At 40.0% G+C, this 25,384-nt stretch overlaps 3 protein-coding genes across 5 annotated transcripts in view; 2 read left to right on the top strand and 1 right to left on the bottom strand.

Annotated features, from left to right (window-relative positions):
* The window catches only part of LOC143296903 (serine/threonine-protein kinase ULK3-like), a 25,876-nt gene extending 22,750 nt beyond the window's left edge, over positions 1-3,126 (bottom strand). The window contains exons 1-2 of the mRNA XM_076608900.1: positions 2,998-3,126; positions 930-1,070 (exon numbers count right to left, since the gene is read on the bottom strand). Of these exons, the coding sequence (XP_076465015.1) occupies positions 930-1,070; positions 2,998-3,126 (270 nt within the window). The remainder of the gene's footprint in view (positions 1-929; positions 1,071-2,997) is intronic.
* A 436-nt stretch (positions 3,127-3,562) lies between these two features.
* On the top strand, positions 3,563-25,083 carry LOC143296902 (zinc finger protein 474-like). 3 transcript variants are annotated; one of them, XM_076608897.1, is made up of 5 exons: positions 3,563-3,681; positions 4,478-5,804; positions 13,295-13,448; positions 15,360-15,588; positions 24,811-25,083. In XM_076608897.1, exons 2-5 carry the CDS (start codon positions 4,507-4,509, stop codon positions 24,963-24,965), a joined length of 1,836 nt encoding a protein of 611 aa, XP_076465012.1. In that variant the 5' UTR covers positions 3,563-3,681; positions 4,478-4,506; the 3' UTR covers positions 24,966-25,083. The 3 variants fall into 3 exon arrangements, with proteins under 3 accessions (XP_076465012.1, XP_076465014.1, XP_076465013.1); XM_076608898.1 differs by lacking the exon at positions 3,563-3,681 and adding an exon at positions 3,799-3,932; XM_076608899.1 differs by lacking the exon at positions 15,360-15,588 and having other exon boundaries at positions 24,811-24,979.
* On the top strand, positions 11,018-12,866 carry LOC143297470 (uncharacterized). The gene is made up of 4 exons (XM_076609868.1): positions 11,018-11,075; positions 11,823-11,878; positions 12,134-12,202; positions 12,846-12,866. The coding sequence occupies exons 1-4, from the start codon at positions 11,018-11,020 to the stop codon at positions 12,864-12,866; spliced, it is 204 nt and encodes a 67-aa protein (XP_076465983.1).
* Positions 25,084-25,384: the final 301 nt, after the last annotated feature.

Here is a 25,384-nt window from a genome sequence, read left to right as displayed (position 1 = left end):
CCCAAAACAAAGAAACAAACAAAACACCCACAATGTGATTTAACACAAGATTTGTAAAGCAAAATCGGTATACTTTTGGTCAGAAATGCACATTAAACACTGAACTCCATGAAAACAGAGAACCATGACCACTGCATGTGTACCCATGAACAGGGCTCCCATAGATGTGATAATTTTTTTTTGAATCCATACCTTTTTCCAAACCTTTTCCAAAACCAGAACATTTTTCATTCCGTACATGACAGGCGCAATAGCCGAGGGGTTAAAGCGTTGGACTTTCAATCTGAGGGTCCTGGGTTCGAATCTCGGTAATGGCACCTGGTGGGTAAAGGGTGGAGATTTTTCCAATCTCCCAGGTCAACATATGTGCAGACCTGCTAGCACCTGAACCCCCTTCATGTGTATACACAAGCAGAAGATCAAATACGCACGTTAAAGATCTTGTAATCCATGTCAGTGTTTGGTGGGTTATGGAAACAAGAACATACCCAGCATGCACACCCCCAAAACAGAGTATGGCTACCTACATGTCGGGGTAAAAACGGTCATACACGTAAAAGCCCTCTCGTGTACGAGTGAACATGGGAGTTGCAGCCCATGAATGCAGGAGAAGAAGAAGAATACCTAACATAAAATCAAACTGAATCAACAGTTCATCTGCTACATCTCTGACGAAAGAGATTGCCAGATAACCCAATGTCAATGTTTAGTTTTCATCCCTTTTTCTTTGCATGGATGTTCAATTTTCACCACTTTTTGTTGTTTGTTAAAAGCATTCATTTCTTTGATGAATGGTTGCTGGTCTAAAGTTTTATCGTAACTCCAAGACCCTGAAAGGTTCTCTCATTTTTCCTACTTTTCTATTTTCATGACCCAGTGCAAATCTCGGATAAAGTATATATAGTTTCAAAGTTTCCTTCCCAACTCACTATAAAGTCTTTGAGAGCAACGATATGCTGGTGCTGGAGGTTCTTGAGGAGCTCTATCTCGGTCAGGAGGTTCTCCGTGGAGGCTTTGTTCAGGCTGCTCTTCAGGATACACTTGATGGCCACCACCTCCCGCACTCCTGTCTGAACACACGACACTCCACATAGAACACTCTCATTGTTTATTTACCTGGATATTTTTTTTAGACCTGTGTATATTTGCTTATCTATTGATCTGCTAATGCATTCAAGTGCTAAAACAATGAAACGAGCACTTGTCTACAAGCAATTACTTTTTTTTTAAATCTCATGTTACTTTTTTTCTTTCTTTTCTAACATCCTTTGATAATATATATATCTAAATCATAGTAAGCGTTAACTAGACAGAAAGAGGTGAGAGAGAGAGAAACAAACAGAAAAGGCATTAGAGCAATAATTAGAAAACCCAGGTAAATGCAACACCTTATCAACACTAAAATGTTGCACACAAAGATATTGTCAATCAAAGTAGAAATGTGTGTGAATGGTACAGTAATAATGTGGGAAAGATGGGGAGAAAGGAAAAGTAACCAGGCACTACATATATTATACACAAGCACAAATAACAAGATGTGTGTGTGTGTGTGTGTGTGTGTGTGTGTGTGTGTGTGTGTGTGTGTGTGTGTGTGTGTGTGCAAAATGCAACCCACAGTAAGTTTACAACTTCAAAGTACATACACACACACACACACACACACACTTACTTACACACAAACTGACAAAGTACATGGGCGTGGCACAGGTTCATGGGTTTGTCACTATGGACACATGTACATGTAGTAGTAGCACTAGCAGTAGTAGTAGTAGTAGTGTAAAGACTGGCATTTGACTGCCTAGGCCTCGCGGCCTTTTTATGTCCTCTTCAATATCGGTCTCTTTTTATTTGTGGGGTACATATATGTTTTCTTTCACATGTTCTGTAAATCACTAATCAAAGTCAACAAATTTTTCTTTTAAACTGATGTTCATGTCAAGGAGATTTTTTAACACATTAGTATTTTGTGCAAGTTTAGTTTCGACTGGTAGTGCATTCCATATTTGTGCAATTCTATTAGCTAATGAATTTTTCCTTAGGTTAGTATTACAGCCCTCTTTACAAATTTTCATCATTGAATTTCTTGTACTCTCATAATCTGTCATTCTAAAAATATTACTCACATTGACTTCATTATAGCAATTTAACATTTTGTATGTTTCTATTAAATCTCCTCTTAGCCTTCTTCCCGTTAATGAATGCTGATTTAAGTATACAAGTCTCTGTTGATAGCTCATTGATTTGCATTCTTTTAATAACTTAGTTGCTCTTCTTTGTACCCCTTATATTGCTATAGATTGTCTCTTGAGGTATGGGTGCCACACAATATTAACATATTCCACTTGTGATCTAACCAATGCTTTACACAGTTTAAGAAATATATCTTCATCTAAATAGGTACTTAATTATTCCTATCATCTGGTTGGCTTTGTTTATACAAACAATGACTGATATAAGATAGAAAAAGATGACGTAAATTTGGCATCAAAATTTGGCATCAAAATTAAACAAATGTTTAAGTTAATCCACATCGTGTATAAGTGCTCTGCAGCATGATCTGAAAATAATGACTCTTTCTGTCTTTGCTCTTAGGGTGAGGCTGTTCTTTGGTGAGGGATTGGTAATGAAGTCCCACCGACAACGAAATTCCCGATTTTATAAATAGACCATTGTCACATACTTTCGTGATCGTCGGTCACATATTTTGGTTCATGATCTATCCAGTATGTATCGGTCCATCTATCGGACATTTGTGTGATGAATTGTACCGGACCGGTGGCTGATGTCTTTAGTACGCCTTTGTCCGGTCAGTGCCGGGCCATTTCTCGTACTGGGCAGCAACACGAACGCATGAATATACTGTATGTCTCTGTCGCGTGACTGTGACTGGAATGCTTATTTTTACGATTCCACAGAAAACTGCCCCGTCAGTCCAAATCAAAACAGATAAATGAATCAATATTAAGGTTATATACACACTGCTCACTCACAGATTACCTTCTTGTAAGCTTTATAGACATTTGCGTAACTTCCACTCCCAAGTTTTTCTGTCAAAACATACTGTTTCAGTTGTGGAACAACACTTGGTTGTACAGCAGTTGGTTTTGCAGACGAAGGCCTCGCCATTTTGAAACATATTATTGTTTTCACCAAGTAGAAGAGTACCTTAAAAACCTGGGTTCTGACTGAATTTTGTTTGTATCATAAATATAGATAAATTGTAGGTTTTTAATTTAAATAGGTAATCTTCATCTGATAATGAATAATGCAAAGAAATTACTTTATCGCTGCAAACTTTAATCGCAGTTGTTTAGAGAGTATAAATTCCCTGGCCTTATTTTTATTTCGTGTGTGTGTGGAAATAATGATCGTAAATGCAAATTACAAATTATATTGTGGGACAATAAAGAAATACCCTGCAATCCGTGGTTTTTACTAACATCATATCATAATCATTTTGATATTTTAAAAAATCAGATCAGAGTTTATGTTGTATTTTCTTTTCACCCCTACAATGACGTCTCCCTCACGTGGTATTTGTTGAAACATGGCGAGTGTTGCGCAGACGGTCGTCAAGGGTCGTTGTGAAAACTCTCTGATGTAAATATTTGCTGAGGGGGCTTCTGGTATTGGTGTCAGATTACATATCTTATGTTTCTCAGGGATAGAGCGTAATAGCAGGTAATAACTGACATTTTTTGTTGTTTTATGAATATTTTGTCCGATGAAAAACGAGAACAGGGTGTTTAATTTCGAGTCACCATGCAGTGAGTGAGGAAGAACAGGATGTGATTGATTCCCAGTCTTTCGGATGGTATTCGCTTAGGGTTCGAAAAAGAGTTGACATATTTCTTATGTCATGTGATTTTGTTTTTAATGTCTGTGAAAAACTTAAGAACAACTATCACAGATCTGTGAAAGAGTTCATTGAGGTAATGCATATTTATAGTTTAACTTAGAGAGAGCTTGAGAGAGAGAGAGAGAGAGAGAGAGAGATGGTTTTTGTACCACATTAAATGTTTGAAGGGGTGATTCAGGGTGGTTTAGATAAACACTCAACTGGTGTTTCCAGTAAATCTGAACATTATGTTGATGAAACTGACTTTAAATTTAATTCATGAACATCCCTCTATTCTGAGAGACGGATGATGACTCTTTGAACTTTATATGCATAGAAGTGCAAATGATCTATGCTTATACACATATAAAAGGCTGTGTAGAGATGTGAATAACTGTATAAGCTCCAGCCCACAAACAGGAAGAAGAAATAGAATGATGGATTGATTGACTGGTTGGTTATTTATATGTATAGTTGGAATGGCTCTGTGTATGCATGTGTGTGTACGTGTGTGCCTGTGACAGTGTCTGTTTGTCTGTGTTTGTGTGTCTGTCTGTCTGTATATATAGTGATATACATAGGTTTTTCTTCAGGCTAGTAAACGGAAAGTTATATCCAATCTTCCTTGGTTAATTTCAGGAAAGCAGGGCTCATTTCCTGCTGACCCGATGGCCACACGACGCCAAGGAACGGTCGTCTGTTACATCTGTGGCCGTGAGTTTGGATCCAAGTCCATCTCAATCCATGAACCACAGTGTCTGAAGAAATGGCATAATGAGAACGACCGCTTGCCAAAGCAACATCGCCGCCGAGCCCCAGAAAAGCCAATGATTCTTCCCTCTGTGAATGGGGGATCCTCCAGCGACACACAGCGCTTCAATGAACTGGCGTGGCAGGCTGCACAGTCTAACCTGGTGGAGTGCAAGAACTGTGGGAGAACCTTCCAGCCGGACCGCCTGCCGGTGCACCAGAAAAGCTGCAAGCCGGGCAAGGTGCTGACCCCGCTGAAGAAGGGGGTGAATGGCACCAAGGAGAATGACCCCAGTCTGGCCAACCGCCAAATGACGGCCATCCTGCCTGACTCTAGAGTTCTGAACAAACACAGCAACCCCAACACAGCTGGAAATTCCAACCCGCCGTCACGTAACCACACCAGAAACATGACGACACCAAGGTCCCAGCGCAACACCAACAACAACAGCAACAGTGGAGGCTTCAGGGGCTCTGGGTTTGGGGGGCATGGGATGGCCCGAGACGGCACATTCACCGCTCCAGAACAGAAAGGCCCTCCCGATCCACCAGCCCCAAAAGGTCCCAGGTTTGTGCTTTGCTACATCTGCGGGCGGCAGTTCGGGACCAAGTCCATCGCGATCCACGAACCCCAGTGCCTGGAAAAGTGGAAGATAGAGAATGACAAGCTGCCCCGGGAGCAGCGACGGCCGCTGCCCAAAAAACCAGAGGTCATCTCTTCCGGAGGGAAGTACGACGTGAATGCCATGAATGAAGCCGCCTGGGAGGCCTCTCAGGCCAACCTGGTGCCCTGCCCAAACTGTGGCCGCACCTTCAACCCGGACCGACTGCCCGTCCACCTGCGTGCCTGCAAGCCCAAATCAGGCACCCCAGGGCCTGCAGGGGGGCGGGGAGGGGCTGGAGGGGGGCGGGGAGGAGGAGGGGGCTTGGGAGTCAGCGGCACTAACTTCTCCGGTGCCACGCGGGGAGCAGGGGGCGGTGCTGCCAGCAACAGCGGCAGTGGACCCACCACCAGCAGCACACCCAGGGCCCCGCCAGGACCGCGCACCGTCATCTGTTACATCTGTGGCCGGGAGTTTGGAACCAAGTCCATCTCCATCCATGAGCCGCAGTGTCTGCAGAAGTGGAAGAACGAGAACGACAAGCTGCCCCGAGATCAGCGCCGGCCGGAGCCAAAGAAACCTCAGGCGCTGGGTACTGGCGGCACTGCCACCAGGTGAGTGATCACCATCGTTTACACTGTAGTCCATTGTGCTGTGCTCTGTGCGATGAATTTGTCTTACACAAAGACAATGATATTCATGATTTAAGTTTTGGTTTCAGCGTCAAGATGTCCCAGTGTGCATACTGATCCATATACACTACACCACATCTGCATTGAAAAGACAAAACAAAATTCTTTATGCAAGCAGGAGCCTGACCTGCACATTACCCGTCATGCTGGCAAGGCCTGAAAAATATGGCCATTTGTTATTTCAGTAACATTAGTCTAATACTGCAGTAGATAATTTTTTTCTCATTTATTTTGTTTCTTTCTTTTTTGTTCTTTTTTAAAAGCTGCTCCTTTTTTTCTTTGAAATTTAAACTTTTACTTAACTAATGACTGAGGAGTAAAAAAACCCACTACTTTCACAAAGAATTCTACTGAAAAAAGGTGTTGTGAATACTGGGACAATTGCATGAAAAATCAATGGTGCAGTATCACATATAGAACTGTAGTCTGACAATAACAGGTTGGCATATATCTAATCTGCCAGTGATAGTTAAAAGTGGACTGATCCATTTTTGCATTGGTGGCCATAATTCATGCTATCATGCCCAGAATGTCTGAATGATATACTAAGCAAATGAGACATGTTAAGCTGATGCTCAACAGTTTACGAAAAATCATATCCAGAGATCAAAGAAAATCTTTGAGGTTTACTTCAGTTCATGTACTCATGGAGGTGTCACTGCATTCAGACAAGTCCATTTATGCTACACTACATCTGGTAAGTGGATGACTGACCAGCAGCGGAGGAGAATTGGAAACTTGTCATAAGATCCTGTTTTTTTTCTGTCAGGAATGTTTTCAGATCAGAGAGATAATTTTATCAGCTGAACAGAAGGGATAGATAATAATAATAATAATGATACTACTACTACTACTACTACTAATAATAATAATAATGATAATAATAATAATAATTATTATTATAATGGACATTTATGCAGCACATTGCATTTTTCCAGAAATACTGCTCAAAGCGCTTTACATTTCATTCCCCACTCCCTGCCTCCCCATCAATACTCCCCCCCCCCCTCCCACACACACACACAGAGAGCAAACAGCCTATCCACAACAAAACATGCACCCAAAACCAGATCACACCAAGATTAGAAAAAACAAACAACAAGAACAAAGAAAAAAAAGATTAAAAAAACAAAACCAAAAAGAAACTGCTGTTACTGCTGTTGGAAAAGATATTTTTTCAGAGCAGACTTAAGAGATTTCAGCGAGAGAGAATGACGCAATTTTGGGGGTAGTTTGTTCCACAATGACAGAGCCAGGAAAGAAAAAGATCTTTGACCCTGTTGCTTCTTTTTAACAACAGGGAGTTTTAACTCTCTCCATACGAACGGCGAAAGAGACGACGTTAACAGCGTTTCACCACAATTACCATCATCAAAATATTGCAAGCGGAACGCTCTTATACTGAAGACGTGAATGTTGACAAAGAATACCACAATTCTGACGACGGAAGCTAAAGGTTGGGTCATTCAGACACCCACTGGACATCCGAGGGGTCTGTGTAGAGGAGAAGAGAGGACTGGCCGTACTGAGTGAGTTAAAAGCCTGGTATCAGAAGCAGAACGAAGGTGACGAGTTGGAATGTTCACTTGAAGGAGGTCAGAGAGGTAGCAAGGGACAGAGCTTGAGAGGGCAGAAAACGTCAGAGCAGAAAGCTTGTATTCAATTCTTTTTGGATCAGAGAAAAAACAAAGATGTATGGAGTTATGACAGGATTATCCACAAATCATCCAGTACATGATGGTTTAATTGTATTACAGATGTATGGAGTTATGACAGGATTATCCACAAATCATCCAGTACATGATAGTTTAATTGTATTACAGATGTATGGAGTTATAACAGGATTATCCACAAATCATCCAGTACATGATAGTTTAATTTGTATTTGTATTTGTATTTCTTTTTATCACAACAGATTTCTCTGTGTGAAATTCGGGCTGCTCTCCCCAGGGAGAGCGCGTCGCTACACTACAGCGCCACCCATTTTTTTGTATTTTTTCCTGCATTCAGTTTTATTTGTTTTTCCTATCGATGTGGATTTTTCTACAGAATTTTGCCAGGAACAACCCTTTTGTTGCCGTGGGTTCTTTTACGTGTGCTAAGTGCATGCTGCACACGGGACCTCGGTTTATCGTCTCATCCGAATGACTAGCGTCCAGACCACCACTCAAGGTCTAGTAGAGGGGGAGAAAATATCGGCGGCTGAACCGTGATTCGAACCAGCGCGCTCAGATTCTCTCGCTTCCTAGTTGGACGCGTTACCTCTAAGCCATCACTCCACATAATTGTATTACAGATGTATGGAGTTATAACAGGATTATCCACAAATCATCCAGTACATGATGGTTTAATTGTATTACAGATGTATGGAGTTATGACAGGATTATCCACAAATCATCCAGTACATGATAGTTTAATTATATTGCAGATGTATGGAGTTATGACAGGATTATCCACAAATCATCCAGTACATGATAGTCTAATTGTATTACAGATGTATGGAGTTATGACAGGATTATCCACAAATCATCCAGTACATGATAGTTTAATTGTATTACAGACTGAAAATTCTGTTCCCCTCCAGTTTCATAACACGATTCTGGGGGTGTCATTCTTGGAATGTACTTTATGATCAGTGTGCATTCAGTGAATTAATGACAACAGTGTGGCAGTCATCACTGAAGAAAATTATACTGAAAGGAAAGCTGCTTTTTTTTTTTTTTTTTTTTTTTTTTTTTTTTTAAACATCATTCACACTACAAACAAACAGAGCAACATCCGCCATGTTTCAGAATTTAAAAGCTTTCTTCTTGCTTGATTGAAATATTATGTTTGAACAAGAAACACACACCTAAAAAACATGGTTATGACATAAAAAGAAATCCAAATTTATGGTCATTACAGATCAACCTTTTTCAAGGATGAATGATATTATGTGAAAAGTCACACAGGAAATATGACATGTTTTTATGTGGCATATACCACAACTATTATTACCACCACTACTACTACTATTACTACTGCTGCTACTACTACTACTACTCTCTCTCTGTCTCTCTTTCTCTCTCTCGTGGTGTGTGTTGTGTGTGTTTCTTAACCCTATGCTAGTGCCTGTATGCCATGTGTGTGTGTGTGTGTGTGTGTTTGTTGTTTTGTTTTGTATTATATATATATTTTTCCTGTATGTATCTCTGCTAACACCATGCTTTCATTTTATTAAATATTGTGTAGTGTAGACCCTGTTCAGGGCGGGGACTGGATGCAAGAAAGCACACCAGTGCTTATCTATTATCTTCGAAATCAAGAATTTGTCTTGTCTTGTCTTGTATCTCTCTCTCTGTGTGCTTTCAACCATATGTTTGTCAGACTGTTGCACACCCACAGCATGAGTCACACATTCAGGTAAGTGCAGAAAATATGATGTGACATCAGTGCCCCATTCTATGACACACAATACAACAATACATGCCATCATCATCAGAACAGTGCGATCTGTCATCAACACAACAGTATGATAGTCAATCGTTCTCAGCTATGACCAGTACAATCTGTCATCAATACAACAGTATGATAGTCAATCGTTCTCAGCTATGACCAGTACAATCTGTCATCAATACAACAGTATGATAGTCAATCGTTCTCAGCTATGACCAGTACAATCTGTCATCAGTACAACAGTATGATAGTCAGTCATTCTCAGCTATGACCAGTACAATCTGTCATCAATACCACAGTTTGATAGTCAATCGTTCTCAGCTATGACCAGTACAATCTGTCATCAATACAACAGTATGATAGTTAATCGTTCTCAGCTATGACCAGTACAATCTGTCATCAGTACAACAGTATTATAGTCAGTCATTCTCTGCTATGACCAGTACAATCTGTCATCAGTACAACAGTATTACAGTCAGTCATTCTCAGCTATGACCAGTACAATCTGTCATCAGTACAACAGTATGATAGTCAATAGTTCTCAGCTATGACCAGTACAATCTGTCATTAATACAGCAGTATGATAGTCAGTCATTCTCAGCTATGACCAGTACAATCTGTCATCAATACAACAGTATGATAGTCAATCTTTCTCAGCTATGACCAATACAATCTGTCATCAATACAACAGTATGATAGTCAGTCATTCTCAGCTATGACCAGTACAATCTGTCATCAGTACAACAGTATTACAGTCAGTCATTCTCAGCTATGACCAGTACAATCTGTCATCAGTACAACAGTATGATAGTCAATAGTTCTCAGCTATGACCAGTACAATCTGTCATCAATACAGCAGTATGATAGTCAGTCATTCTCAGCTATGACCAGTACAATCTGTCATCAATACAACAGTATGATAGTCAATCTTTCTCAGCTATGACCAATACAATCTGTCATCAATACAACAGTATGATAGTCAGTCATTCTCAGCTATGACCAGTACAATCTGTCATCAATACAACAGTTTGATAGTCTATCGTTCTCAGCTTTGACCAGTACAATCTGTCATCAATACAACAGTTTGATAGTCTATCGTTCTCAGCTTTGACCAGTACAATCTGTCATCAGTACAACAGTATGATAGTCAGTCATTCTCAGCTATGACCAGTACAATCTGTCATCAGTACAACAGTATGATAGTCAGTCATTCTCAGCTATGACCAGTACAATCTGTCATCAATACAACAGTATGATAGTCAGTCATTCTCAGCTATGACCAGTACAATCTGTCATCAATACAACAGTTTGATAGTCTATCGTTCTCAGCTTTGACCAGTACAATCTGTCATCAATACAACAGTTTGATAGTCTATCGTTCTCAGCTTTGACCAGTACAATCTGTCATCAATACAACAGTATGATAGTCAGTCATTCTCAGCTATGACCAGTACAATCTGTCATCAATACAACAGTTTGATAGTCTATCGTTCTCAGCTTTGACCAGTACAATCTGTCATCAATACAACAGTATGATAGTCAGTCATTCTCAGCTATGACCAGTACAATCTGTCATCAATACAACAGTATAATAGTCAGTCATTCTCAGCTATGACCAGTACGATCTGTCATCAATACAACAGTTTGATAGTCTATCGTTCTCAGCTTTGACCAGTACAATCTGTCATCAGTACAACAGTATGATAGTCATTCTCAGCTATGACCAGTACAATCTGTCATCAGCACAACAGTATGATAGTCAGTCATTCTCAGCTATGACCAGTACAATCTGTCATCAATGCAACAGTATGATAGTCAATCGTTCTCAGCTATGACCAGTACAATCTGTCATCAGGACAACAGTATGATAGTCAGTCATTCTCGACTATGACCATCAAGAACAGCAGAGGAGGTAACTGCAGTCCCGATTATCTGGGCTAGAATTTGATTATAGTGGAGAGTGTCTTGCCCAAGTTACATCCCCACTCTCTTGGCCAAGAGGGCTTTTGGATAGTCAGCATTGGGGTGTTTCCCAAAGGCCAACCAGCCCCCAAGGCTTCAGCACTTAGAGCTAGTAGGATTTTGCCTCCCAGTTTGAGTGTCAAAGTCCTCAACAAAAGACTAAGCTGTAAGTTATTTCCCATTGCACTGGGGAAACCATTGATAATACAGTTCTCACTTTGCTGTTGGCCCAACTGTAAACTGATTGAATCTGTGATATAAGCTCATACATACTACAACAGTACATGCCATCAACAGTACAGTCTGTCATCAACACTACAGTACAATCCATCATCAATACAACAGTACATGTCATCAATACAACAGTACATGCCATCAATACAACAGTACAATCCGTCATCAATACAACAGTACATGTCATCAATACAACAGTACAATCCATCATCAATACAACAGTACATGTCATCAATACAACAGTACAATCCATCATCAATACAACAGTACATGTCATCAATACAACAGTACATGCCATCAATACAACAGTACAATCCATCATCAATATAACAGTACATGTCATCAACACAACAGTACAATCCATCATCAATACAACAGTACATGTTATCAATACAACAGTACAATCCATCATCAATACAACAGTACATGTCATCAATACAACAGTACATGCCATCAATACAACAGTACAATCCGTCATCAATACAACAGTACATGTCATCAATACAACAGTACAATCCATCATCAATACAACAGTACATGTCATCAATACAACAGTACAATCCGTCATCAATACAACAGTACATGTCATCAATACAACAGTACATGCCATCAATACAACAGTACAATCCATCATCAATATAACAGTACATGTCATCAACACAACAGTACAATCCATCATCAATACAACAGTACATGTTATCAATACAACAGTACAATCCATCATCAATACAACAGTACATGTCATCAATACAACAGTACATGCCATCAATACAACAGTACAATCCGTCATCAATACAACAGTACATGTCATCAATACAACAGTACAATCCATCATCAATACAACAGTACATGTCATCAATACAACAGTACAATCCGTCATCAATACAACAGTACATGTCATCAATACAACAGTACATGCCATCAGTACGACAGTACAATCCATAATCAATATAACAGTACATGTCATCAACATTACAGTACAATCCATCATCAATACAACAGTACATGTTATCAATACAACAGTACAATCCATCATCAATACAACAGTACATGTTATCAATACAACAGTACATGCCATCAATACAACAGTACATGCCATCATCAGTACAACAGTACATGCCATCAATACAACAGTACATGCCATCAATACAACAGTACAATCCATCATCAGTACAACAGTACATGCCATCAATACAACAGTACATGCCATCATCAGTACAACAGTACATGCCATCAATACAACAGTACATGCCATCAATACAACAGTACAATCCATCATCAGTACAACAGTACATGTCATCAATACAACAGTACATGCCATCAATACAACAGTACAATCCATCATCAATATAACAGTACATGTTATCAATACAACAGTACATGCCATCAATACAACAGTACAGTCAATCATCAAGACAACAGTACAATCCATCATCAATACAACAGTACATGCCATCAATACAACAGTACAATCCATCATCTGTACAATCCATCATCAATACAACAGTACATGCCATCAATACAACAGTACATGTTATCAATACAACAGTACAATCTGTCATCAACACAACAGTACAATCCATCATCAATACAACAGTACATGTCATCAACACAACAGTATGTGCGATCAATACAACAGTACAATCCGTCATCAACACAACAGTACAATCCATCATCAATACAACAGTACAATCTGTCATCCATACAACAGTACAGGCCATCAACACAACAGTATATGCCATCATCAACACAACAGTACAGCGCGTCATTCTTTCCAACAGACAGCAGATGAACGAGGCAGCATGGGAGTCCTCCCAGGCGGCGCTAGTGCCCTGCCCTAACTGCGGCCGCACCTTCCTGCCCGACCGCCTGCCGGTCCACCAGAGGGCGTGTCGTCCCAAGCCTGGCACCAGCGGAGCACCTGGTGGTCATCAGGTGGGTGATGCTCTGCTCAGGTGTCTTTCTGGTGATGTGTGTTGTCAAGTGTATTGTGATTCATGATGTTATACTGTAACAACATAATGAAATGCCTGACAGTGGAAGCTCGACCCAAGTGGGTTAGGAAGCAGAACAGTGGATGGTTGCTTCTTGGTGTTGCTGTTGTACCCACGTCTCATTCTATTTATGGGGCCCTGAACATACAGGAACTTGTGGTGTGTGTCTGATTTGGCATTTCATGTACATGTGTGGTTTGGTTATGATCATTGTTGGCACAGTAATTGATGGTGGGTGTTTAACTTGCTGCTTCACATGCATTTGTGTGTGCTTGGAGCCTTGGTTTTTGCTGTAACATGGCTGAATATGCTTCTGTTTGATTGTGTGTGCATTTGCTTATGTTTTTGTTTGTGGGTAGTGTCTGTGTGTGTGTGTGTGTGTGTGTGTGTGTGCGCGCGTGTGTGTGTGTGTGCGTGTGCGTGCATGCGTGTGCGCGCGTGCCCGCGTGCGCGTGTGTGTGTGTGAGCATCCATACCTTTTGTTAATAAGTGGTGTACTAACCACTGGCACAAAGATGTCTACAAGAGAAGCATGTGTCTATGTGGAGATATCTGCATGTCTTAGAAACATGCTGATGTTTTAGGTATGTGTTGTAGGTTTTTTGTCACTTAGATTTCAGCCACATGCAGGGCAAAGAAGCACAGTGTTTGTCACAGATATCTCAGCTTCAGGGGACCATAGCTCCAGAGTCACTGGAATGCCAGCCAGTGGTGTCAATGCTGTCAACACACATTTCTGTCACCAGTTATCAGTCAGCCCTGTTCAGTACTGAGGGGTCTTTGTTTGCCACTGACAGTCATCCATGGATGTATTTTTCAACACACATGTTGAGCATAACTATCACAACAGTTTCTCATGTCCCAGTTATCTCCACTGAAAACCCTTGTTATTCTGCATCTTTTGAAAGAGCATGATGCAGAAAATTGATTAAGAAGAACACTACAACAGATTCTTCTTTTTCGTCTTCTCCTTCTTCTGTGTTTGTGGGCTGCAACTCCAACATTCGCTCATCTACAAGTTATCTTTTATGTGTGTAACTGCTTTTAGCCCCCCTCCATGCAGACAGCCACAAAACATTTTCAGGGATGTTCATGCTGGACCTGTTCTTGTTCCCATTAATCTGCCAAACTGTGACATGGATTATGAGATCTTCAAACATGTACACGCACAAAGGTCCTTCAGGCACTAGCAGGTCTGCACATCTACTCACCTGGGAGATGAGAAAAATCTCCACCCTTAACACACCAGACACCACAACTGGGATTCAAACTCAAGACCCACAGATTTCAAGTCCAAAGCTTTGACCACTCGCTTAGACAGGCGCAATAGCCGAATGGTTAAAGTGTTGGTCTTTCAATCTGAGGGTCCCGGGTTCGAATCACGGTGACAGCGCCTGGTGGGTAAAGGGTGGAGATTTTTACGATCTCCCAGGTCAACATATGTGCAGACCTGCTAGTGCCTGAACCCCCTTCGTGTGTATATGCAAGCAGAAAATCAAATATGCACGTTAAAGATCCTGTAATCCATGTCAGCGTTCGGTGGGTTATGGAAACAAGAACATACCCAGCATGCACACCCCCGAAAACGGAATATGGCTGCCTACATGGCGGGGGTAAAAATGGTCATACACGTAAAAGCTCACTCGTGTGCATACGAGTGAACGCAGAAGAAGAAGAAGAAGACCACTCGCCTGTTGCACCCTTTGTAGGAGATTCAAACGTCTTTATTTCCTCATCCTTACTATATTTGTCACCATCGGACAAGGTTGGAGTTATAGCAGCACCACACACACACACATCTTTTCCCCTCAAAACTGTTGGTCCAACAGTGGACACATTTCTCTGTCGAAAGCCCCCAGCAAAACCCAGGGCCCCCTCCACGTCCTCTCCACCCAGAGACCCTCCCGCGATTCGTCGTCCCAAAACGGTCGTCTGTTACATCTGCGGCCGTGAATTTGGCACCAAGTCCATCTCCATTCACGAGCCACAGTGCCTGAAGAAATGGCACAACGAGAATGATCAGCTTCCCAAAAACATGCGGCGTCCTGAGCCAGTGAAGCCTCAAGTGCGACCCATCGGAGGTGAGGGGCTGCATGGCATGGCGCTTCACTTGGCCCTTTGCCGGGCTTGGTTTGTTGGGGGGTGGGGGAGGGGGGGGGATGCTGTGCTGAGAGAGCTTTGTGTATCATTACATTGACTGCTAGCTGCTAGAGCCATATCCTGTATCTGTCGTGTGCTGAACAACCTTCCAGTCTCTTGACAAAGCAGCGTATGTGATTGTCCACTATGAAATGAGTTGGAAGTCTAATTGTCCATGTTTTTTTGTGCACATTTCTGACCATGACCGGCAAATTATCAGTCCCATGAAATCCTGTCTGTGGATCACAACTGACAATTTGCCAGTCGCGATTGTTACTTTCAGTTTTGGCTGCTGCTGTAGACAACTGACAGAGTCAGGACTTCACAATGCAAGAGCGTCAAGAGGAAAACTACTCTCAGAGCTTTCTGTGAATGCAGTGTTTGAAAACTCATTGTAAATTATGGCAAGCATTTTACACTGCTCACCCTGTAGCAATGACTGCTGCATTCAAAATTGCTTGGTTCATGGGCAGCAACTCACTGGATTTTGCATGGTCAGGAATGTGTTTTAAATGAAAGAAAAAAACCTTTTCATGGACTTTAAAAGATATATATATATTTGCAGTTGTAAATATTTATCAAGTACTCTCACAACAGTTTTGTTCAGATGGAAACTATGGAGTCAATATCCATTTCCATTGTTCAGTACAGTTATGATAAAAAAAAAATAAAAAAAACAACCAAAAAGCCAATATAGCTGACGTTTGTTATAAAAATTATTAAAATATTTTTTTTTAAGTGAAATAACAGAAAATTGTGACAGATTGAGGACATGAAAGAATGGTGATTCAAGACTCATTTCTGGTGGACAGTGCCATGTATTCAACATATAGCTGATACTGCTTCCGATGTGTCATGCCAGTTTTGCTGTGGCTTGATCGTTAATCCCTTAACTGCTGATTTTTGGTGAAATATGATCAGCTTGGCATGATTTTGAAATGTAATTAGTGCACTTTGTAACCAGTGTAACTGGTTTTGCTGAACAAAAGTAATACAGTTCCAAAATGGAAGAGTGTGAAATAAAGATCGGTGTCTGTCACCCTGACCTGTGAATTCAATCTGATCTCAGAGGACACAGACGGGAGAACCATAGGAGGTGAGGGGCTGAAGTTAACTGCATGTGCATGGCATTTACCTTTGTCCATTGCCGGGCTCTGTTTTGGATTCTAGTTTGCGGTTTTTTTCTTCTTTTTGGTGGGGTGCGGGGGGTGGGGTGGTGGGGGATGAGGAGGGCCTAGAGCGGGAGGGGAGGGGCGTGAATGGTGTGCTATGATTGCTATCCATATCATTACATCAACTCTGCTAGCAGCTAGTGCCTTATCCTGTATCTGTAGTGTGCTAAAAAAAAAATTAAAAAAACAAACAAAAAAAACACCTCCTGCTTTCACTCGACAAAGCAGTGTATGTGACAAATCCACTATGAGATGAGTTGGAAGTCTCATCATCTGTTGTGTTTTTTGTTCTGCTTTTTTTTTGTTGTTGCACAATTCTGACCACAACTGTCAAATTATCAGTCCCATGCAATTCTGCCTATGGACCACAAGTAACAAATTGCCTTTCGTGACTGCTTCTGCTGAGAGAGAGAGAGAGAGAGAGAGAGAGAGAGAGAGAGAGAGAGAGAGAGAGAGAGAACACTGAACACTGAACACTTTAATGTCAATAGCTTTACGGCCCTAATGACATGGGGGTTCATAATACAAATAACAACATGCATCAATAGTAATAATATTGATAAAAACCAAATCCAAAACGAAATCAATCTGTGCAATCTGAGAGAGAGAGAGAGAAAAAAAAAAAAATATATATATATATATATAAATGTATAACATAAGTATTTTCCATATGAGAATGACAACACAGATTTCAATTTTCACAATGAACAACACCTGATACTATTTTATTGTTGTTGTTTTTTCGTCGCATGTTATTCACTTCGGCAATATATTTTGCAAGTGACTGTAGTGAAGTTTCCTGATTTAGATTAACTCAGTACGGCCAGTCCTCTCTTCTCCTCTACACAGACCCCTCAGATGTCCAGTGGGTGTCTGAATGACCCAACCTTTAGCTTCCATCGTCAGAATTGTGGTATTCTTTGTCAACATTCACCTCTTCAGTATAAGAGCCTTCCGCTTGCAATATTTTGATGGTGATAATTGGGGTGAAACGCTGTTAACGTCGTCTCTTTCGCCGTTCGTATGGAGAGAGTTAAACACTTCAAAAATATCTTTCTTTGCTAAATTTGTTTTAGATGCAACACATTAGAGAGAGAGAGAGAGAGAGAGAGAGATGTATGTCAAGTTTTCTCACAACAGTTTTGTTCCGTTAGAAACTGAATGCAGTACAGTTTGAGCATTTCCTTTGTTCAGTACAGTTATGGACAGAACAACTACAAAAAATTTCCAACATCAGTGACATTTATATAGAAAAAAAACCCAGATAGAACATTCTGTCAAACTGAGGACACGAGAGAATGGTAATGGTAATTTAACTTATTCAGCCCTACACCAAAGCATTGCTCTGACATCAAATTGTTTCATCAAAATGAGGTACATGTTCCTACAACTTCATCAACCACAAGCTAAAGGGAACTAATTTCTGCTGTGTTTCCAGCTGTGTCCATGCTTGTTATTTTGGAAGGAAAAAAAGAGCTGATCAATTTCTGCAGTGTTTCCAGCTGTGTCCATGCTTGTTATTTTGGAAGGAAAAAAAGAGCTGATCAATTTCTGCAGTGTTTCCAGCTGCATCCATGCTTGTTATTTTGGAGGGCAAAAAAAAGAGCTGCTCAATTTCAGTATATTTTCTTTGTCTTCCCACATGTCTTCTGCATGTTTGGTGCATATCTGTTATGCATGTGTGGGTGTATGTGTGAATGTGTGTCTTCATGTTTTACATTTATTTGCTTATTTATTATCATTGTTGTCTTATTTATTTATTTTTATTATGATTATTATTATTACTACTACTACTACTACTACCTTTTTTTATATTATAATTAGTATTTATTTATTTATGTAGGCTTATCTATTATTTATTCACCTTTTTTTTCTCTCTCTCAAGGCCTGACTAAGCGCGTTGGGTTACGCTGCTGGTCAGGCATCTGCTTGGCAGATGTGGTGTAGCGTATATGGATTTGTCCGAACGCAGTGACGCCTCCTTGAGCTACTGAAACTGAAACTGAAACTGTCTTCCCACATCAATATGACAGGTAGCCTGCCAAGGCTGCAAACTCTTGAGGGTTGAATGGGTTATGACTCATTTCCGGCGAACAGTGCCATGCATACAGCATGTAGCTGATACTGCTTCTGACCTGTCCTGCCAGTTTTGCTGTGGCATGATTGTTAACCCCCTAACTGCTGAACTTTGTGAAATGAGATCAGCGTAGCATGAATTGCTATGGCATGATTGTTAATCCCCTAACTGCTGGACTTTGTGAAATGAGATCAGCTTAGCATGAATCTAAAGTGAACTGGTGCACTTTGTGTACCTCTGAATGGCTTGGTTGATTTTGCTGAGTAAAGGTAATGCAGTCCCAAAAAGGAAAGGTCTGATTGAAGAATGGTGACTGACGTCCTGGCCTGTGAATTCAATCTGATCTCAGTGAGGTGACAGCCCTTCACTGACAAGCATACTCATCAGCAACAGTCAAGGGGTTAACGAATTGTAATGATGAAAACACTTGTCATGCTGCTGATCCTGGATTTGCCAATGAATGGTTATAGCTGATACGATTGACACTGTATTTTGTTTAGGATTTATTTCTGATGTAACCCTATAGTAGATGGAGTTTGTTTCTATGGTAGAACTTTGTATGTTTGTAGTAGAACATGCTGGAAACGAAGGAAGAATGATCAATATGAAAGTGTATTGCAGACAAGTATGTCAGCTTTTCCATGTGCTTGAATTATCTTTAGTATGTGTGTGTGTGAGGGGTGTGTGTGTGTGTGTGTGTGTGTGTGTGTGTGTGTGTGTGTGTGTGTGTGTGTTCTAGCATGAACACATTTTTTGAAAACGAAATCAGTTTTCATTTATTTATTTGGTCTAGTTTTGTTTCAATTTAATCAGCGCTTGACATCATAGCTTGTGCTTTGCTACAGGACTGACATATTTTGTGAATTGTTTTTAGATTTCGTTGCTGAGTATAATTCTGATTGCTTCATTTCAAGGATACATTAAAATACCTGGGATAATCTGTTTGGTTGTGGTTTACCTGGAAATTTAAATCATCATTTAAGGAAGTGATTTCAAGGAGTTGCTCAGAAAGAGAGTTCCAGCTGTGCTTGCCAGCTGACTTGCACACTGAGATTTTTTTTTTTTTTTTTTTTTTTTAACCTTTTTTAAAAATTTTTTCCAAAAACATGTATACAATACAGAGAATAGTATGAAACAAACAATATAAAACGAACAGTAGCATCTTTCACTACAGAGAGAGAGATAAAACAAAACAAAACAAGACAGACTAAACAAGGCAAAACAAATCTGTAACAACAACATCAAAACAAAAAAAAATTATCCAATCGTTCAATCAATCAATGTTTACATCTTAATGATTGTAGTAACCATGATGATTTAAGATGACATTAATAATAAATAGCCTGAACCAGTTGTAACAGCAACAGCATCCATTGTGTCAACTATTACAGTAATGGTGTTTAGGGTAAGGCGAAAGTGAGTGGTGGCATTATATCATAATAATAAGGAGCATGAGTATACCACTTCTGTATTATTGGAAAAGAAAGCTTGTAGTTAATCACATTGTAAAGAAAACAGCAACCATAAAAGTTCAAAAAATAAACAAATGATACATATAGGAAATAAATAAAGACCTGTTAGTACAAAGTAAGGACTGTTATAAAGAATGATAACTATGGAACATGCGAAATTGTGATTAAGTAACAGTTTCCATAATTGGAAGGTAACTGTTTGACTTTGCACACTGAGATTTATACAGTGTAGATATCACAGGTGGTACCATTGGAGAATGGGTTAGGCATTGGACTTTTGATCCACTGTTCACAACTGGCCCCGTTTCGGCAAGGTGTTGTGTCCCTGGGAAGGGACACTACTCCAGTGTTCCTCACTGCACCCAGGTGTGGATGGGGACCTGACTGACGTGAGGGAAGGTTAAAACGGCGGAAGGAGAGGATTGGGCCCCACCTCCTTTGCCGAACTCTGATCACAGCGGATATGAATTCATTGCCCTGATGGCCGTTAAAGACTATGGGACCTTTAACCTTTTCAAGTGCCATAGGTTCCTGATCTGCACGGTTTAGATTTTGGGGTTGGTGGTAACACGCTCATTGTTCATTGTGCATCTTGTGATTTAGTACTTTGCTATTGACGATTATGCATTATTCATGCACATGTGTACCTTTTGGATTTATACTGTAGTTAGAAACAGTATACTAATAACTCATATCACATATATGTAAATAGAAGATGAACTCAGGTCATAATGTAGCCTGTTGATTTTCTTTTTCGTATGTAATGTGCCCTTTGCCTTTGTACGGTTGATTATATTATTGTTTGTATGCTTTGAATCTATATTGCTTTTGGTAGCATATGAACCACATATACAGGGGCTAGGTTTGTAAAATGGTAGATACCATAATGATTTTTTAATGCATATAAACTGTTATATTCATAATATTGCATTGTGCATTGTTATGCATGCATAATTTTGGTTTGAGCTGTAATAGACAGCTTATTGAATATTCATACGCACACTTGTACAACAATAAATATCAAACAGATTTATCAAAACATGCACTGTAGATTTGTACAACAATAGATAACAAACTGATTTGTCAAAATGTACACTTTGTCTGTTTCCTTCAAGGAGTCTGTCAAAGAGTTTGTGGCTTATGAAGGATGTACCTCCAGATCATATATATTCTCCTGTTATAACTGATAAACTCTGTTCGCTATATTCTATTTCTGGTGTCTGTGTAAGGACATCACATTTGCCAATTCCTTTTTTGTAACATGACAAGCATATGGAACTGAAATGCCAACAGTGCAATGGTTCTATGAAGCTGGCTGTCTGTCTGTCATCTTGTGCAAGTATGGTTCTTGATAAATTGACTGTAGTGTTTATTCATATTGATGGAAAGGTGTTTGTATGTTTTTTTCATTTCAGAGAGCAGTGATGAAATCTCAAAACTGACACATCCTTGACTGTGTTTTTTTTTTTTCTTTTTTTTTTTTCCTTTGTTTGTTTTGAAATGTTATCTCCTTGACAGCACATGTTGTGCGACCAGCATGTTGTTTGCTTAAATTTCTATGAAATCTTTCGCTGCCACGTTTCTGTGTGATAAACACTCCCCAGTGCCAAATATTTTAGACTGGAAGCTTTCGGTCACAGGCTTGGCTCAAGTGAAAACAACGCAATTGACTTGTTCACTTCTGACTAGGTCAGGGGGCGAAGGTTAGTCATTGTTCTGTTACACAGGAAACTGGCTGTAGCTGTCCAGCTTTGTTGCAATGTGGTCTTTTAGAATGACTCCTTGATGTCGCCCAGAGTCACCCTTGGCGGTGCACTGCCAGGTCAGTTAAAGTTACCTGTGACAGCATGATTTTGGTGAAATACGCTCAGTGTAGCATTAAAAATTGCAGTTACTCATTTTTGTCCACATGTAAGTGGTGTGATTGGTTTTGCTGAAGACAAGCAATGCAGTTTGAAGAGGAAAAAGTCTGAATAAAGTTTGACTGATGACTGACATTCTGGCCTGTACGCTGAAGGGTGTATCCGTGAAGTGATAAAAATTCACTGATTAACATTATCTCAGACAGCAGCCAGAGGTTTCATGCCACACACTTTTCTGACACTTCTGCATGCACTGTAGGCAGAATATTAATTGGCTGTCCACGTGTGCTCTTCATATTTGTACTTTATGAAACTGAATATTGATATTTCATTTATCACACTTTCATATTTGCACTGTATGAAATTGAATACTGATATTACATTCATGACATACTAGATTTTGCACTGTGTTTGAAAACATATTGACTATTCAAGTGTATTTTTTTAGATTGGGTGGATTTTTTTTTAATACTGTTGTGGATAGAATATGATTGTTTTGAATGCATATTGTGGATTTGTACTGTGGTAAATAACATATTGATTGCACATTTAGGTGTATTACATTGCATAAATGATTACACATTTGATTTGCATGGTTACATATAGCATATTGATTATTCATACACAGTGGATGATTTGCATTGCAGTGTCAGTATTTTAATGTGTTAACCTGTGGTGAAATAGTTATTGCCCCTCCCCTGTGACACACCCCATCAGCAGTGTCAGATGTTGGAGGTCAAAGGTCCACTTGTGGTGCAAAAGTTTTGACTGTGTGACAGTCCTGTTACTGTTTTCTCTCCCTGTGTGTGTGTGTGTGTGTGTGTGTGTGTGTGTGTGTGTGTGTGTGAAATTATACATTGACATTACCTTGGTATTTGCACAAAGCAGAGGACCAACCTTTGCTAGATCGTTGATATTGCTACAGGATCTTTCCAGTCCACATCCATGTAAAGAGAAAAAAATGCTGTACAAGAATGATGATCATCTATTATGACCAATAAGTACTTATACCTATCCTATGAATTCATATGCTTGGGTGGCAGCATTTTCTTCATTTTATTTTTCCCCCACATGAATTCATATGCTTGGGTACGCTGCATTTTCTTCATTATATTTTCCCCCTGATGTTTAATTGATTATCACCTCCTATTGGTACCTTTTAAATTTGTTTTGAACTATTGATGCCTGTATCCTGGGTACCAGCTATACTGTTTGTGCTGCAATATATTGGAAACATATATTCTGCCCACTCTCTGGGTTTCTTCTTCAATGTGTATTCCAAATGCCCTGGCTTGTAATAATGCTGAAAGATTGCATGCAAGTGTTGTTGTTGTTGTTGTTGTTGTTGTTTTCACATGTATGCTGCTGTTTTTCTTCCCGGTGCTCCTTTCTTATTTCTTTCTCTCTTTCACTCTCTCCTTTCTTAACCCCTCTGCTGTTGAAGCTTGGCGATGTGAGATCCGTGTAGCATGAGTTTGGAGTACAGTCACTGTTGTTGTTTTTTTTGTGTGTGTGTGTCCAGCAATGGTGTAAGTAATTCTGACCTGTCAGCCATGTCTTATCTCATTGATGTGACAGTTCTTCACTGACGATCACACTCGTCAGCTGTAGTCAAGGGGTTAAACATATTCAGTCTGGTTTTGTTTTCGTCTGTTTGTTTGTTTCTTTTACATCATTGCCAAGCAGATGCCTGACCAGCAGCGTAACCCAACACGCTTAGTCAGGCCTTGAGAAAAAGCTTAACTTTGGGCTCGTCCGGGATGAATCTCCAGGTGTGAATGGGTACTGAGTTCAGTCGGGGAAGGTGAAGGCGACGGAAGGAGCGGATTGGGTCTGCTCTTTCCTGTGCTGGGGCCTAGCGACAGTGGATTCACTGTCCTGGTGGCTATGAAAGGCTATGGGTTCTTTAGCTTTCTTTTCTTTTCTTTTTTTTTTCTTTTTCTTTTTTAATTGTATATCAAAGGGTTTCTTTTCATGTCTTGTGTTCTTCTTTGCCCATCCATGAAAGGCATTTCTGGTTATTTTCCATTTATGATTGAGCACCCTCTCAGCAGAAATATCTCAGACTAAATTCATTTTAAAGGTAAACAGCACTTTTTTTTTTTAAGTGCATGATTTGTATCAGTACAACTGAATTACCACAGGTAAAAGGTACCTGTAATTTTCCCATCTCAGACTGATTACTCTTGAAGAAAGTCCATCTCGGTCTGAATAACCCTGAATAAGGAGGCACAACTTACTTTGGAGACCAGTCTGAGTGTTTTGCATGTTCATGTATGATACTGAAGGGGGATGCAGTTACCTTCCTTTCTTGGGTTATGATGGAGGGTCTTTTTCCCTTACTGCCACTCTCTCATGTCCACAAAATGTTCTTTCACACATTCTCTGTGTGTTTTCATACTGGTGGACATTTTGAAAAAATATGGAATAACACTGTTATCCCTGTGTTACAGCCATAGGGAGGTATGATGTAGACGCCCTCAATGAAGCAATAACACTGCTATCCCTGTTTTGCATCCATAGGGAGGTATGATGTAGACGCCCTCAATGAAGCAATAACACTGTTGTACATGTGTTGCAGCCACAGGGAAGTATGATATAGACGCCCTCAATGAAGCAGCCTGGCAGAGTGCACAGTCCAACCTGGTTCCTTGCAACATCTGTGGGCGAACCTTCCTCCCCGATCGTCTGATTGTGCACCAGCGCAGCTGTAAACCCAAACCACACAAGGAGTAGGCAAGGAGGATAGGATCGAATCTCCACATGAGAAATGTCGGATATAAAGGCTTGATTTCTCACCTTTCTTTGTACCTGATATCAACAGATTTTTCTTCTTTAAAAAAAAGTAATATCATTATTGTTTTTTGGGTTTGTTTTTTTTGTTTTGTTGTTTTTTGGGGATTTTTTTTCACTGTAAAATAGCATTTAGGAATGCATTTCTGCAAAAGCAACATGATAGTTTATGTAAATCTCAGCATAACTGCTGTGACTCACATTTTCCACATGTTGATTTGTAATTTCTATATAAAAAAAAAAGTCAGCTGTGACATTTGCCATTCTTAGGTCATAGCTGGCAGAACAACAGATTTTTGTCCATTAACTGCTGGAGTTGAAATGCAGATGTTGTGTCTGTGTATCATTCAATCATTTATTTG

The sequence above is a fragment of the Babylonia areolata genome, chromosome 22, assembly GCF_041734735.1.
Source record: "Babylonia areolata isolate BAREFJ2019XMU chromosome 22, ASM4173473v1, whole genome shotgun sequence".
Classification (NCBI taxonomy): Eukaryota; Metazoa; Mollusca; class Gastropoda; order Neogastropoda; family Buccinidae; genus Babylonia; species Babylonia areolata.
The sequence above is the reverse complement of the archived record's forward strand: the minus strand, read 5'-3'. Positions and strand labels throughout refer to the sequence as shown.

What these genes read in the sequence shown, in the direction of transcription:
- LOC143296902 (XM_076608897.1), top strand. Translation starts at nt 4,507, where the DNA reads ATGGCCACACGACGCCAAGGAACGGTCGTCTGTTACATCTGTGGCCGT. An exon ending in GAGCACCTGGTGGTCATCAG is followed by an intron (nt 13,449 to 15,359) that starts GTGGGTGATGCT and finishes CTCTGTCGAAAG; the next exon opens with CCCCCAGCAAAACCCAGGGC. An exon ending in TCAAGTGCGACCCATCGGAG is followed by an intron (nt 15,589 to 24,810) that starts GTGAGGGGCTGC and finishes CATGTGTTGCAG; the next exon opens with CCACAGGGAAGTATGATATA.
- LOC143297470 (XM_076609868.1), top strand. Translation starts at nt 11,018, where the DNA reads ATGATAGTCATTCTCAGCTATGACCAGTACAATCTGTCATCAGCACAA. An exon ending in ACACAACAGTACAATCCATC is followed by an intron (nt 11,879 to 12,133) that starts ATCAATACAACA and finishes ATCAATACAACA; the next exon opens with GTACAATCCATCATCAATAT. An exon ending in AATCCATCATCAATACAACA is followed by an intron (nt 12,203 to 12,845) that starts GTACATGTTATC and finishes TCAATACAACAG; the next exon opens with TACAATCCATCATCAATATA.